General features: G+C 36.0%; 1 protein-coding gene across 2 annotated transcripts in view; it reads right to left on the bottom strand.

Annotated features, from left to right (window-relative positions):
• CRYBG3 (crystallin beta-gamma domain containing 3) overlaps window positions 1-14,271 on the bottom strand; it is a 107,453-nt gene that overhangs the window by 59,528 nt on the left and 33,654 nt on the right. For both annotated transcript variants that reach the window (XM_079100531.1, XM_079100532.1), the window contains exons 4-7: window positions 3,997-10,126; window positions 2,651-2,695; window positions 2,285-2,400; window positions 1,180-1,327 (exon numbers count right to left, since the gene is read on the bottom strand). In XM_079100531.1, coding sequence (XP_078956657.1) covers window positions 1,180-1,327; window positions 2,285-2,400; window positions 2,651-2,695; window positions 3,997-10,126 — 6,439 coding nt within the window. The remainder of the gene's footprint in view (window positions 1-1,179; window positions 1,328-2,284; window positions 2,401-2,650; window positions 2,696-3,996; window positions 10,127-14,271) is intronic.

Here is a 14,271-nt window from a genome sequence, read left to right as displayed (position 1 = left end):
AGGCGCCACCTCCTATGAAGGAGGTGCCTCTTCCCAAATGTTCCTGAAAGGTGAGGTGCTTCTTCCTTGTATGCCCTCAGGGCCCTTCAGAGCACTTCCCAAGTCATATGGTCAGTTGACTGAGCGGCTTCGCCCCGGACTTTAAACAATATGAAATACGGGACCATATCAAACTTGCATTTCTATTCCCAACACCCAGAATGTATCAGATTCAAAAGCAGACACAAGTATTTGTTAGATAGAAAATGGTGTAGTTTTGATTCATTCAAATATATGCAGACACACCTTTATGGTAAGGTGAGTTTTTCTGTGTGACAGTTTTAGTTTTTCCACATACATTTTCTGCAACTATCAACAGTTTAATAACTTCAGCAAATCATAATAGGATTCACCTCAATTTATATTTTTCAGTATATAAATGATATCTAGAAAACATATACACCCATGATAATTGTCACATTAGTAACTCTACTAACTCATATTATGTTACTGCTATATGAAAATTTAAAAATACATGAGAGGACACTCAGTCCTCATCGAAGGTCAGCCCTTATCACTAATTAACCCTTCCTCTAAACTACCAATGGATGTCTCACAAAATGTTATATCACATTGGAAGACCTTCCTCATCTTCACTAATATTTTCTAGACAGAAAAAAAAGCAACACCTTTTGCTTCCTCTCCTCATCCTTACTTCTCTGATGTCTGCTAACACACACACACAAACATGCATGCACACATACAGCCATATTTAGTAGTAGCAGAGGATACTAGAAAAAGATACATTTGCAAATGTGAGGCACTGGGTTTGATCCTCGGCACCACATACAAATAAGTAAAGGTATAAAAATTTTTTAAAAAGACACATTTGGAAATATTGGCTTTTTCTCCTAAAGATTCCTAGATAATATTTGTAATGTTACATAAAAACACGTGTATGGGTATGTAAAATACAGTATATCATGTACCACTTTCATAGCCAGATTACAGTTAAAATTTTTAATTTTCATTCACTTCAATGCTTTATATGAATTTAAAAATTATCAATATGATAATAAAGATTAATAAAGCTAGAACAAATATTAGTAACTGTTCTTAAGAACTGCTAGGCCATATAGCACAGTTTTACGATATGATAAAATAAAATAAAATATAGGGGCAAATCAACAGCTTTGTTACCTTTAAGACGCGTTTGATAGAACCCAATACAAAGTTTCTTTGTGGATGCTTTCTGTTCTGAAGAATCCAGTCTCGATTTAATATTGTTTCCCCTTCTTCTAACACACATTTCTGACCTTGGAAATGTGGTTTCTCATATAATATCCAACTAAACAAATATAAATATAATGATGAGTTATATCTAATTTTCTAAGTAATGAGGCATAAGGCAAGTAATAAGTAACAGATCATTTTATCTACTTACATTTTTTAAAACTGGTGTTCTACTATTAGCATATAATGCTATTTTTTAAAAAATGATGTAGGTTAACTGAAGTATAGATAAGTAGTGTAAGAAAGAATAAAAGTGTATACAACTTGGAAATAAAGATACTGAACACCATACCACAGTATATGCCTAGGTCTATATTTATGTACACATGTACTTTGTTATAGACACAAAGCTATACATTTATATTAGAAATAATTTAGCAATTTCAAGTTACACTTCTACCCTAATTTTCCTTTTGTTGGATAATGAGGAGATGGCCTACATTTTGTTATGCAAAGACAACACTACACTATACTTCTTATAACATGAATACTAACCCCAACTCTGGACAAAGAAATTCTGGCTCTAGCATGTCCACAGGACATGGTTCATAATAACCAATTGAGGTTTTCCCCCATTTTTGGACCATATGAGGAATTCCTCACTTCTTGAGCATTTAAGCTATACAAATGATTCTAACTATGTGACCTTCACATTCCCTAGCATCCCACAAATTCTGAACTCATTTTCAAAACTGTTTCATTTGACTGAAGCATTCAACTCAGCTTACTAAATCTATCCTGCTAATACTCCCTATAAATCAGAATGGCATGAATGGTATAGATGGCATATATTAAGTATTGGTGACTGACTGCTGGCTGTAAGTACTAAAAGCAGCCTATATTTTCACCACAGCAAATAAAAAGAGCAAGGTATAAAAGAGTAATATATCAGAATATTATATCAAATACTTGAGGAAAAGGAATATGACTTTAACAAAAATACAAAAAGTATAAATATAAGAAGGCATGCTTAATTTTAGAAAATATGCTATAAACTGTTAATATTTCTTACCAGCCTCTTACAACTTTTATCAGTACCCCATTTGGAAAAGACCATTCTGTAGCATCAGGAATATTACAGTAGATCTCTTGTTTATATTTGCTTCCATGGAGATCATAGATAACCATCTGCAACACATAGTAGATAGGCCTAATGACTAATTTTAAGAATGCATTTAAATTTTCAAAAAGTCTTAAAATATAGAAGATAAAATATCCTAAACATATAAAAGCAAGTATTACTTCAAATGTCAAATCCTTGAGTAGGAAAAATCATTTTCTAAATCAATCAGAAGTATTTATCTTTAAACTCCCCAAGCCTAAAAGGAATCCTGATTTTTACCTTTTACCTTCATCTACCTGCAAAAGCTATGCTTACCTTCCCAGGCCTTGGGTTACATCTCAGAGTTTGTCTGTCAACATTCTGAAAGAGTGAAAGTGGAAAAAAGTAAGATTTAAGTTAACACCAACAGAAACACATGTGGTTCACATTCTTAGCCATCACATACCCAGTAAGTACTGAGTCACTATTATGAGCAAAGTGCTTCTCTAGATACAAGGAACAGAATGCACACGTGTAGTACAATAACGTGGTGTCACTGCCCTCAAGCAGCCCCCTGATTAGAAGGGGCAAACAGATGTCCACACTAGAATAACTTCTAAAGGAGGGACTAAGTTACATGCACAGGTAAAACACAAAGAAAAAGCACCAGCAAGGAGGTAAGGCAATGGGACAGCAAGGTTCAGAAGAGGCTTCTTGGAGGAAGTAGGATTGAGAGGATCTTAAAAAGCAGGATTTCCATGAGCTTAAAAAAGGGATGGGGACAGTAGAGAAAAATATACCAGGAAGAGAACCATTTTGAGAAATAGAACAGTGGTAGGAAAACATGGAATGTGCAGCCAGAGAGTTGGGGAGGCAAGGCTGGATAAAACCGAACTTATAATCAGGGTGAAGAGGTTCCACTTGATTTGGTAGGCAACGGGGAACCATGAAAGACACATTTCTTCAAATTCTGTCATTTCTTTCAAAATGACTTTGTCTTACAAGATACTGGCCGGTATACAAGCATTATTTGCTACTAAGGGTACTCAAGGTCAAGATATAGGCCTTGAGAATCTTCAAGAAAGTTCCATAATCCTGGGAATGCCAGAAAGAAAAAGTCCCATGTTCTGTAAATATTCTACATTAGACATTTAAATATCCCTAAACCAATAAAAGGTGCAACTAATTTCAAAATATTTTCCAGCTATGTTTTCAGCTCTTTTTCTTCAAATCAGGTCATTCACTGTCCTGCTTTGTATGAGCATGAGCAACTCCACTGGGAGATTGTTGTCAAGCAAATTTGTCAAGTAAAAATTTTACTTGACAGAAATACTTTCATGAGATACATGAGCTAAATGGAAAGTGACAACTTTCCCACATATAATACCCTGAGAAATCCAAAATGTCATCACTTAATTTAGTTTGAAAAATATTAACTAAGGATTGTGTAATAAGTGGCCCTCTATTATGCTTTTTAAATTATGATTAGGCAATTCTGTTTTCTCAGCATAACAATTCAGTTAAAATACATGAATTTTGACATAATTCAACCAAAGAATAAATCTGGTATTTTCAAAAAACAAATTTTACACAAAGTCAAAATACTGATTTTCTTAGTCAGTTTTTAGACAATTTCATGACCCAAAATTTTATTTTACTAGTTAATAATCAAAAGAACTTACCTCAACGTATGGGCCCAATCTGCCTGGATTGTCTTGAACACGGAAATACTTTGACACAGGTTCCTGAAAACACCCACCAAATCTGGTTCCCTTTTCTGAGGAATGAGTTTTAGAAGTCTGTAAATATTGATGATAAGCACTCTTTAAAGAAGAATGCAGTTTAGAAGTAAGGTCGGATTTCTGTAGAAATGAAGCTTTTTCTGGCCACAGACCAATCTGCAGATTGGAGGTAGCAGGGTCACTTGACATTACATATGAATTCTTAGAAAGTCCAGTGCTTTCCTGGTCATTGTCAGGGTAGCATACGATGGAAGGATCTGTCAACTGGAAGGTAACATGATCCTTCCTTTGCGCTCTCAGGCCTCCTCTCTGCATTGCTTCTTCCTCCTCTTCTTCTTCCTCAGCCACCTCTCTATCGTCTTCATCAAAATTCATCTTTAAACGCTCTGATACCGACTGGAGAAGCGACAAGACCGAAGAGGACTGGTTTGCACTCTCTCTGGATTTAGTGGAGCCGTGATGACCAGGGGAGACCTCGCTGGACAGAATGTCCTCCTGTGAGCTGTCATCCTCATAAATGGGGCTCAAAGCTAAGGGATAAATTTTGTACCTTTTGGCCTCTACTGATAAGAACATTTCTGAACTGTCACCATCAAATGTCTCACCTAATCTTGTATCTTTTTCAAGGTTATGGACGAGGTCGGTTCTACTCTCAGACCTTTCACATGCCAAAACAGGCATGCAGGCAGAAGCCATGTTGGGAAATAAGACAGAGCATGTTTCTCTAACTTCTGCAGAGGAATACTTGTCTTCCTCTTGAAGGGGCTCTTCATATAATATAGTAAAGGAAGAATTTTCTTGTTCATCCTGAGAAACAAAGGCTAAATTAGATTCTTCCTTCCCTTCACTATAATCCAGATCTCTTCTTTTGTCATACACTGCAGTGATGGACACTCTTTTGTTGAGCCTTACTACAGGGTCCTCAGGTTGAAAATCTGGCATTGCTAAGGCCGGGTAACCCTCGTAATCCTTACTTAATGTAGGTGATTGATATCCCCTGAAGTGTGAGGCGAGTCTGCTATCATGCAATATCAAGTTTTCCTTTATTTCAGCAGGCTCTTCCTCCACTTCTCCAACGCTCCTCTCGGCAAACTCTTGAAATGCTTTTCCAGTTTCAAATACAGGAGGCATGGCTTTCACTTGTGTAATGGTCAATTCCACTTCTGTTTCCCGTATTTTCTCTGTATCTATGGCTGCCGACATTTCTTCATGTTTCACCAGAGTCTCACTAGGATCTTCTGGGAATGTTATTGACATTTCTAGTTTAGAGGGCACGGACATATTTCTTCCATTAGTCTCCTCAGCATCTCTCTCGGAGGTTTTCCCCATCTCTAAGGAGGCAGGTGCTGCTTTCTTGTGTGCTTCTCTCACTTCTAACACAGAAGGTACCATTTCAGTATTCCCCCAAACCTCTACAGCAACCTTTTGGTGAGTAGTTTCCATTTCCAACACAGGCCTCTCAGTCTTTTCAGTAACTCCTCCAGCATCTTTTTGGTAAATATTTATGACTTCTAACAGAACAGGTTTTGCTTTAGTTTCATCAACATCTCTTTCAGTATCCTTCTGGTAAATATCCCTCATTTCTAATGTAAGAGGTGTCACCTCATCCTTTTCAGCAATCCCCTCGCCACCTTTTTGGTAGGTATCTTCCACTTCTGACACAACAGATGTCACTCCAGTCTTGCCAACATCCCCTTCTGCATGCTTTTGATAAATATTTTCCACTTCTCTTGCAGCAGGTGTCACCTCAGTCTTTACTATATCCCCTTCAGCATCTTTTTGGTGGCTATTTTTCACTTCTGACGTAAGAGGCATCACCTCAGTTTTGCCAACGTTCCCTTCAGTATTCTTCATCTTGCAAGCTGAATCCATTTCTAAAGTGACAGGTAATCCCTCAGGTTTTTCAACATACCTCTCGGCATCCACTGGATATGCTTCTCCCATTTTAAAAATTTCAGCTTCTGGCTCAATTTTTGTAATATTTAATTCGGCTTCTATTTTATGTGTTCTTTCTGCATCTAACACAGGAGGGACCACCTCATATTTCATAATATTTAATTCAGTATCCCTCTTGTTTGTTTCCCCCATTTCTAATATGGAAGGTACAAGCTCAATTTTTCCCACATTTACTTCATCCTTTTTATGTACTTTCCCTATTTCTGCCACTGCAAGGGGTGTGCTTTTACTATGTCCTGGCAAGCTTTTTTCAGATATACATACAAGACTGTCAGACAAACTGCTTTTGGATGTGCCAGGTGTGTGAATGTCATCACTCACAGACAGAGGCCATTTGAAATTTAGTGCAAGAGTTCTTGTATCTTCTGTCTCAGTTCTGTGACTATCCACATACTCTGTTTCTGATGTCTTTCTATAGTCCTCATTGACAAATAAATCTGTTTTTACCCTATCATCTAATCCTTTATGGGGCATGTCTTCAGAGAGTAAAACAGTATCTGATTCTTGCAAATGTATACTATCAGACTGTCCAGCTTCATTTCTAGAAAGTGGAGCTTTTTGGTGAAGTACAATTTCTCTTCCTTTAATTGGCTCTGTGCCACTAAGTAAGTTACTTATGGAGAAGAATCTACTTAATACTTTATTTTCACTAATTTCACATGTGCTTTGATTTACTGCCTGTTCTGATAACAACAACTCCCTAACTACATCACTTGGCTTAACACTATCACTGTTCAGAATTTTTGAAGTATTAGCCTGAGGTTCAGAATCCCAGGTATCCTCAGTATCTTCAAAATCATCATTTTTCAAATTCTCTTGGGCTGAATAAATAACCTCATTGACTAATTTTCTAGCTTGATCTTCTAACACACAAGATACATTCACTCTATCAGAATCAAAAAGGAGATGTGTCTCACCAACTGCAGTTGAAACACAGGCTTTTTCTTCCTCTTTGACTTCTGACATGTTTTCCATGCCCTGCTCTTCCAAACACTCCTTTAGTTGGATCCCTGCTAATGTCACTTCTGATTCTTTTTTCTCAGGGATATCTTCCTTCAGAGTACCGGGATTCATTACACCATATGTGGATATATGCTCCTGGCAGGTACCAACTGTGTGTTTGGATTTTAGTTCTTCTCTGACAGAATTAAAAATCTCCCCAATCAATGTTTCAGCCTTTCTGAGTAAACCACTTTTGAGGTCCAAAAGTTGGTCATGTGCTCTTCTCCCTGCTTCTACATGCTCAGCAGAGGCTTCAGAACACTGCTGGCTTGAGCTGTTAACTGACGCTGGGGCCCCAGCAACTGCTCCAGTCTCTGCTTCCATGGTATTGTCAAATTGGGCAGTGGTTGGGAAATCAAGAGAAGCCTTTCCAGTATGAATCCCAAAATGGTCCTGAAATGGGGCTACATCTGCCCCTGTTGGGACAGGTGTCTCCAATTCTAAGTAAAAGCTACTAGGGTCCAGCAGATTAGTTATGGAGGCACTTTCGCCTGAGAGATCTATAGTACCTTTCACAGAATCATAACTATTTGAGGGATCATGTGAATTTATAACCATGCTAACTTCCTCTGGCTGACCAGAGGAAAAGGATGCACTGTCAGTACCACCACTCAGAAAATGAGCTTCCTCTCTCTTTCCATGAGATGAGGTTTTCCTTTCTGATCTCAACACCAAAGTTTCATTAAGTGAGTTTGAATACTCAGATGAAAACACATTTTTTTCCACACTAGTATCAGAACTCAAAAAAGGTGCATTTACTTTTGTGCTGTCAGTTTCTTGGAACTTTGGGGAAATACTAGTTAAACTGAGTTCTGCCATTTCTGAGAAATCAGAACTCTTTTTAGTCCCACAAATATTCAAAGATTCATGAATCATATAAGTGTTGGATTCATAATTCTGTGTCATATGCCTAGTGACTTCTTCATCTTGACCAGGAGGTGAAATCCCAGGTAGATTACTTTGGGGAAGAGAAGGAGAATCACCTAAGGTGTCCACCTCTGTTTCTTGTATGCCCTGATGTTTAGAGGCAGAAGAAACCTCAGCCTGCTGATTGTCCTTAAGGCCAGCATCTGAACATTTGTCTTTAAATTCCCTATGATCCACTGATTGAAAACTTTTGTCCTGCTCAACCTCTAGAGAACTTAACTCTGATAAAACAGGCTTTGCTGGCTCTTCTGGAATTTCTAATAGGGAAGAAATTGTACCCTGAGAAATGTCTTTGGACTCTGTTTGGGAAACAGAGACCTTGGACAAGGCTACAGATTTTCCTCTTCCAGAGTGTGACTCAACAGGAACACTGTTCTGATTACCAACCTCAGCAGTTGATAAAGTTTTAGCAACGTTATCAATTTTGGTTTCTAAGGAAAGAGAATCAGACTTCTTTATTATGTTTTTACTTGCTTTGGTGTTTTCAGGCATTAACTCTGTTTTATTAAGGTCTGGAGATGAAACAAAACTATAATCCTTGAAGAGGCTTCCAGGTTCAGAGTTCAATGAGTCTGCCACAGTTAAGTGAGGGACACTCATTTCAGGACCTGGATAAAACTGGCATTCTTCACTAACAGCAAAAATGTCCTTGGATTCAAGAGCTGCAGATTCATGATCAAGGTGAAGGGGAGGAGGACTCTTCCTGTCTATAGCATCAACATGCATTTCCACATTTTCTTCTGGGCACTTAGTTGGCTGATGAGAAATACCAACAATGTTGGAATCTCCAGTTTCTACGGGCACATCCTTTAAAACAGGTATATGCAACTTGTTTGGAATGTCCGTTTCAGAAACAAAGGTAGGAGGTGAAGCATTAAAATGTGATTTCTTAGAGTTAAGGGTACGTGGTGTTTCATCATCAGGTGATACTTTGGCTTGTTGGAGTTCCTTGGCATGAAGAGGAGATTCTGAAATGTGACTTTTATTAAGTCTGAAATTCATTTCAGGTGCTAGTCTATTTTCTAAGCATGTTACAACTGTTGATTCACTGATGTACTGTGCGAAGGCAGGGTCTTTTGGATGTGTACTCATAATATAAGCTTTGTCATGTGGCCCAAAATCAGGCTTTTTGGCTTTTATTTTAAACAATTGGTCAGTATCTTTGGGTAATGACTCAATTCTGTCTTCTGAAGCTTTTACATGACTTGAATGTGTGGGCTCACCATCTGAGACATTTGCTGTCTCTTGCCTGATTTCTGTAACAGCCAAATTTTTTTGTGAGTCTTGAGAAAACAACCTCTTTCTTTCATTTACAGGTTCTGTGTCTGTCACAGCATGTCCCTGGACAGCAATGGTTCTGGTGTGATGGACAGTCTGCTTTGATGAGTTATCTACACTTTGCTTGTTAGAACACTTTTTCTCTGGCAACTGCAGGTTTTCATGTCTAACGGATTTACTGAGACTTGGCAAATTTGTACTTTCCAGTTTGGTAGTGTCACTCCCATTAGATTTACTACCAGAAAAATCAGAAACAGCAGGTCCCTGAGGTTCAACATGCTCCTCTCTTTGCTCCAATGGCCCATCATCATTTGTCACAGAGCTGTTTTCTCTCCTTGTATTTTCTGTTGAAGTTTTCCTCTGAAATTCTGGACTGCAAGGAACTTTGCTGTTCTTACTTCCTGTAAACAATGCTGAACATACCAAATTTCTGTCAGTTTGAGAAACTGGCACACGACCTAAATGATTCTGTGAGTCAGACTCTCCAACCATAGGGCTAGGGTTAGTCTCGGAAGAGGATAACTGACTTCTCTCAGGTCCTCCGGGATCATTTTTTTTTAAAACATCCTTAGACAAAGTGATATTCTGAAGTTCTGGACAGTTCGTCAGATGACTTTCTGTTTTGAGATTAATTGTGCTACAATCAGAGTCTTCCAACGGGCCTCCAAACAGACATCCTTTCATGTGGACATCTGCGCTAGCTGATGACAGTGGTGCTCTCCCAGCCTCCACTTCACTTCCAGGGCCAGAGTGAGTGTTTGTACTAGAGTCAGAACTGTCATTTTCTCTGTCTAAGGTATTCAGAGTTTCCAAAATGGTCTGTTGCTTTAAATATTTCCTAATTTGTCTGGGGCCTCGATACGTGGCATATGTTACTGCAGGCCTCTCTGGCTTACCATCAATTTTTCTGTGAAAAGAAACAATTCAAGAGTATCAGGAAATGTAATTAATAACACTTCACAGTAATCCCAGCAATCGCATTACAGTGAAGCACACCTTTCAAATACCCCTTCTCTTCATATGTATTCATGTGGAGGGGAAATCCTAAGATGTTTTAGTTAAAGTTATATGTATTAAAAATAATGCAGATTTGGCAAGCAGCATGTGAATGTCAAGGCAGCCTGAAGGCTTCAAGTTCCTCAGAACTGTTTCTTCCTAGGATACAGTGATCATACATAGATATTATGATTATATACATATCTCTAACTGTGACTAACAGAAAAGACTCTGGGTTGACAAGTCCAAGGCTTAGATTCTGGTTCTTATCTCAAAGCATTTGACATTAAGGAACCACAGTGATTTCTGTGCCTCGTATTCGTACCATAAGTTTATGGATATATCACTGTAACTTCTCCATATCAAAACATCAGAGCAAGCATCTATTCCTCTACTTTTACATGTGAATTTAAACAGCATCTTTGAGCACATACATTGCAAAAGTTTTAAAGAAAAACACCTGGCAAGATGTCAAGTCCATAGTAAGCACTCAGTATATATTCATTATATCAATCAGTAATAGAATTGCCTATAAAACCTTTTCCTGGGTTCAGGAAAAGTATTTTTCCAAATAATCAACTGGTGCAATGAGTACTAAGTTGCTTGGGTAAATGCAGATATCAGGAAAAAAAAAAAAAGATTTCAAGAAAGAGTAGAGAACCAACTCCTGCATAAAGTTCCTGATGCTCTCAGCAACCAACTTTCTTGAAGATTCCATCTGTGGGAGTTCTCATGCAAGTCACACTGCTCTTTGGAGCCTTTTATCAGTGCCATTCCCTGTCCCTTCATTCCTGCCTCTAAGACTCAGCTCACAATTTTTCTCCATCACAAACCTATGCTTCTTACCAAGATGGACATTTACCCTCTAATCTGTGGGTGCACAAAACATAACATTTACCACATTAAATTATAAAGATCTAAGTTATTTATTCTTCCCCACTAACACAGTGGCTGAGAGAAGGCACTATGTCTGAATCATCTTTATATATTTAAGTGTACCATGCATGATCTGGAAAATGGTATATGTTTAATACTTTTCTGTGAATTAATAAATAAGCAATGATACCAAATGCTAAGTATTCTATTTCAAACTAATGTCTTAATTTTTATATATGATATCAAAATGTTTTCTGAACTAAAGCAACTTTTTAGGGTCCTGACTATCACAATGCAGAGTACAAAGACTGGATGTGTGTTCTACTTGATTGTTTTAGATTAAACATATCAGTAACCAAACATTACTATCCATATGAATAACTAAGAAATTCAGTTATTAGTTTTCCAACATTTAAACAAATAACTTTTATTTCAACCTGTAAGGCAATAAAATTAAGAATGCTAGATTTGTCCAAATGAAAAAACAAAGGACATCTCCTTTGAGAACAACAATTTCATCAACTGTGCCTATTACATACTTCTTAAAATTTAGCTGAAATAATTCACTCCAAACAATATAATTTGCTGGCCCCTAAAATCCTATCAAACCACTATTGTAAAACCACTACATTCATTTATTTTTACTCTCCATTATGAAGTAGCTAAAGGAGATGTGGTGAGAAAAGTTTTGCCTTGCAAAAGAGTTTTAACTGCTGCCCAAGTTTCTGGCTGCATCAAATGCTTATGAAACAAAGTCAAAAGTTGGATATGGCAACCTTCCTATGAAAATATTCAAGAGAAAAATACATACTTAGGCAAGTTAACGTTATTGGTAAAACACCATAACAAAATACACATATCATTCAGAAAATAAAAAAGGCTTTTGAAACAACATATTAAGATCTAAAAGTATAAATAAATGACAAAAGTTTGTTTTGTTTCTATCAAAATTTTAATGTTGTGTAATTATAACCTGTTATGAGCAGACTACAATTTTTCCCTAAAAGTCACCAAAATAATCCTGAAGAAATGTAAATCCAAAGAAATGCACATGGTGTCAATTGAAATAGGGAATGAGAGATAAGAATCAGAATTTTATTCTTCAGGTAGTGTAAATTTAGGCCCTCTTTCTACCAAGTCTCTCCAAACTAGATCACAAAGCATGTTATCCTATATCAATACAACATTGCAACTTTTATCTAAAAGGACTCTAATAAACCACAAAACAGTCCACTAAATTTTAGCTTACTATAATAAGTTTTTGTACTTTTGGAGTCTTCAGAGGGTGATTAGTGTTTTATATTTTTTACAATTTTCATACTTTTAACAAAAACGTGATTAAATAGATTTATGTGTACTAGTTTAAATTTCTAACCACATCTTCTGTAAGCAGCCTGTAGGATAATGTCACATATTTGTAAATAAAATATGCATTCTTTACATTAAATAATTATCATGTTTAAAGCACTGGACATCAAAGTTCTTAATTTTATTCATTTTAATTGGTCCCTTCAGGCACCGATGAGCTACAAAACAACATTTTAAAAGATTAGCCATGCCAACACTGTCTATTTTCTGCATCATTCTTTTACAGGTTGCAATAGAGTTATCATAATTGAATATTAAGAACATAAAATTGTCCTTTAATTTTTTAACTTTTAAATAAACTAAAATAGCCCAAAATAAATAATTTTAAAATGAGCTAGAGATGGGAAATTAAGAAGGTGCATTTTTCACAAGCTCAATGGATAAATGGAAGTATTAATGTCATGCATTATGTAATTATGAATGGGATCTATCATTTATTCTATGTATCAAAGGTATGTGACTCAAACAATAAAAAAGCAAAACACGGTGAAATTTCAAATATTTAAGAAAATAGGTATATGTACTGAAAACCTGAGAAGTTTTTTTTTGATTGCTGCCCAAATTTAGCTACTCATCATGGGAAGACTAAGCCTCCAGATATTATACATGATTGTGGCCTAATCTGAATAAATGTTATATACCTGTCAACCAAAGACGTGTCATTCTTCAAAGAAAATTCTATAACAGCAGCCTGCAAATAGTTACTACTCTTCTAAAAATAAATAAATAAATAAAAGGATTACAGGAATTCACTTTAAGGAAAATATGAAACTTAAGCTACTTTTTGGCAGTAGGGCTTATTTCCTTTCTAATTACATAGATAGATATGCATCCTCTCAAGATAGGGAAGGCTTTCAACTGCTCTATGTAAAGAAAAGGTGCAAAACCAAAAATTTTTTAAAAAAATCACAGGAGAGTTTTGATAGAAGAGATTCTCATTATAATGGATATAAACCTGTGACAAATATAAAAACTATAACAAATTTTTTAAAAACCACAACAATAAAGTAGCTTCCTATATAAATTACATAAGAAGCTGAGTTAATATATGGAAAACCATTTTTAAAATGTCACCAAACAGGTTTTTAGAAAAGTATTATGCATATTAAAAATAAAATCTGCATAGTCAACTACATAAAAACAATGACAAAGCTGTTAATTATTTTTAAGTAAGCTAAAATGAAATCATTCAATATGATTTTAGTGATGACTTTTTAAAATTCACTTTGAATAAATTTTGAAAGTGCTATTAATGGTAATCACAAAAAATGTTTGGTTGTGGACACTGTTATATATCACAGGTTACTTTATTAACTTGTCTGTCTAAAGCCATTAACTTGTTTAAATACACCCTAATTGAAGACCTATAAAGAAAAAAAGGGAACTTTTCCATAAGAAAGGCCATGTAAAACCTTCAGTTAACTCGCTCCTCCCTGTATTAATCTTTGAAATTTATGTAAAACGAATCACCTAGTAATTTATAAAGTTCACTTTAAATAGCATTTTACACTTGATATAGTCTCATGATCTGAAAAGAAACTTAAATATACCCTTGTTTTAGTACATTCATACCATAGAACCAAAACAACTTTATTCCTTAAAATGAAAATTCTCAGAATTATTTTTAAAAAATTGTCTAGGCATATTTTAAATGACATCTAAAGTCATTTGTGAGCAGCCCTTTATCATAATGTCAAAATAAACTTATCAAAATGGGATTCAACTTTTAAATCACAATTCTTGAACAAACTGATAATTGTTCATAGTGACTGTCAAAAGAAATTGACAAATGATCAAGGGTAATTCTCAGTC

This window comes from Sciurus vulgaris (genome assembly GCF_902686455.1).
Source record: "Sciurus vulgaris genome assembly, chromosome: 10".
Classification (NCBI taxonomy): Eukaryota; Metazoa; Chordata; class Mammalia; order Rodentia; family Sciuridae; genus Sciurus; species Sciurus vulgaris.
The sequence above is the reverse complement of the archived record's forward strand: the minus strand, read 5'-3'. Positions and strand labels throughout refer to the sequence as shown.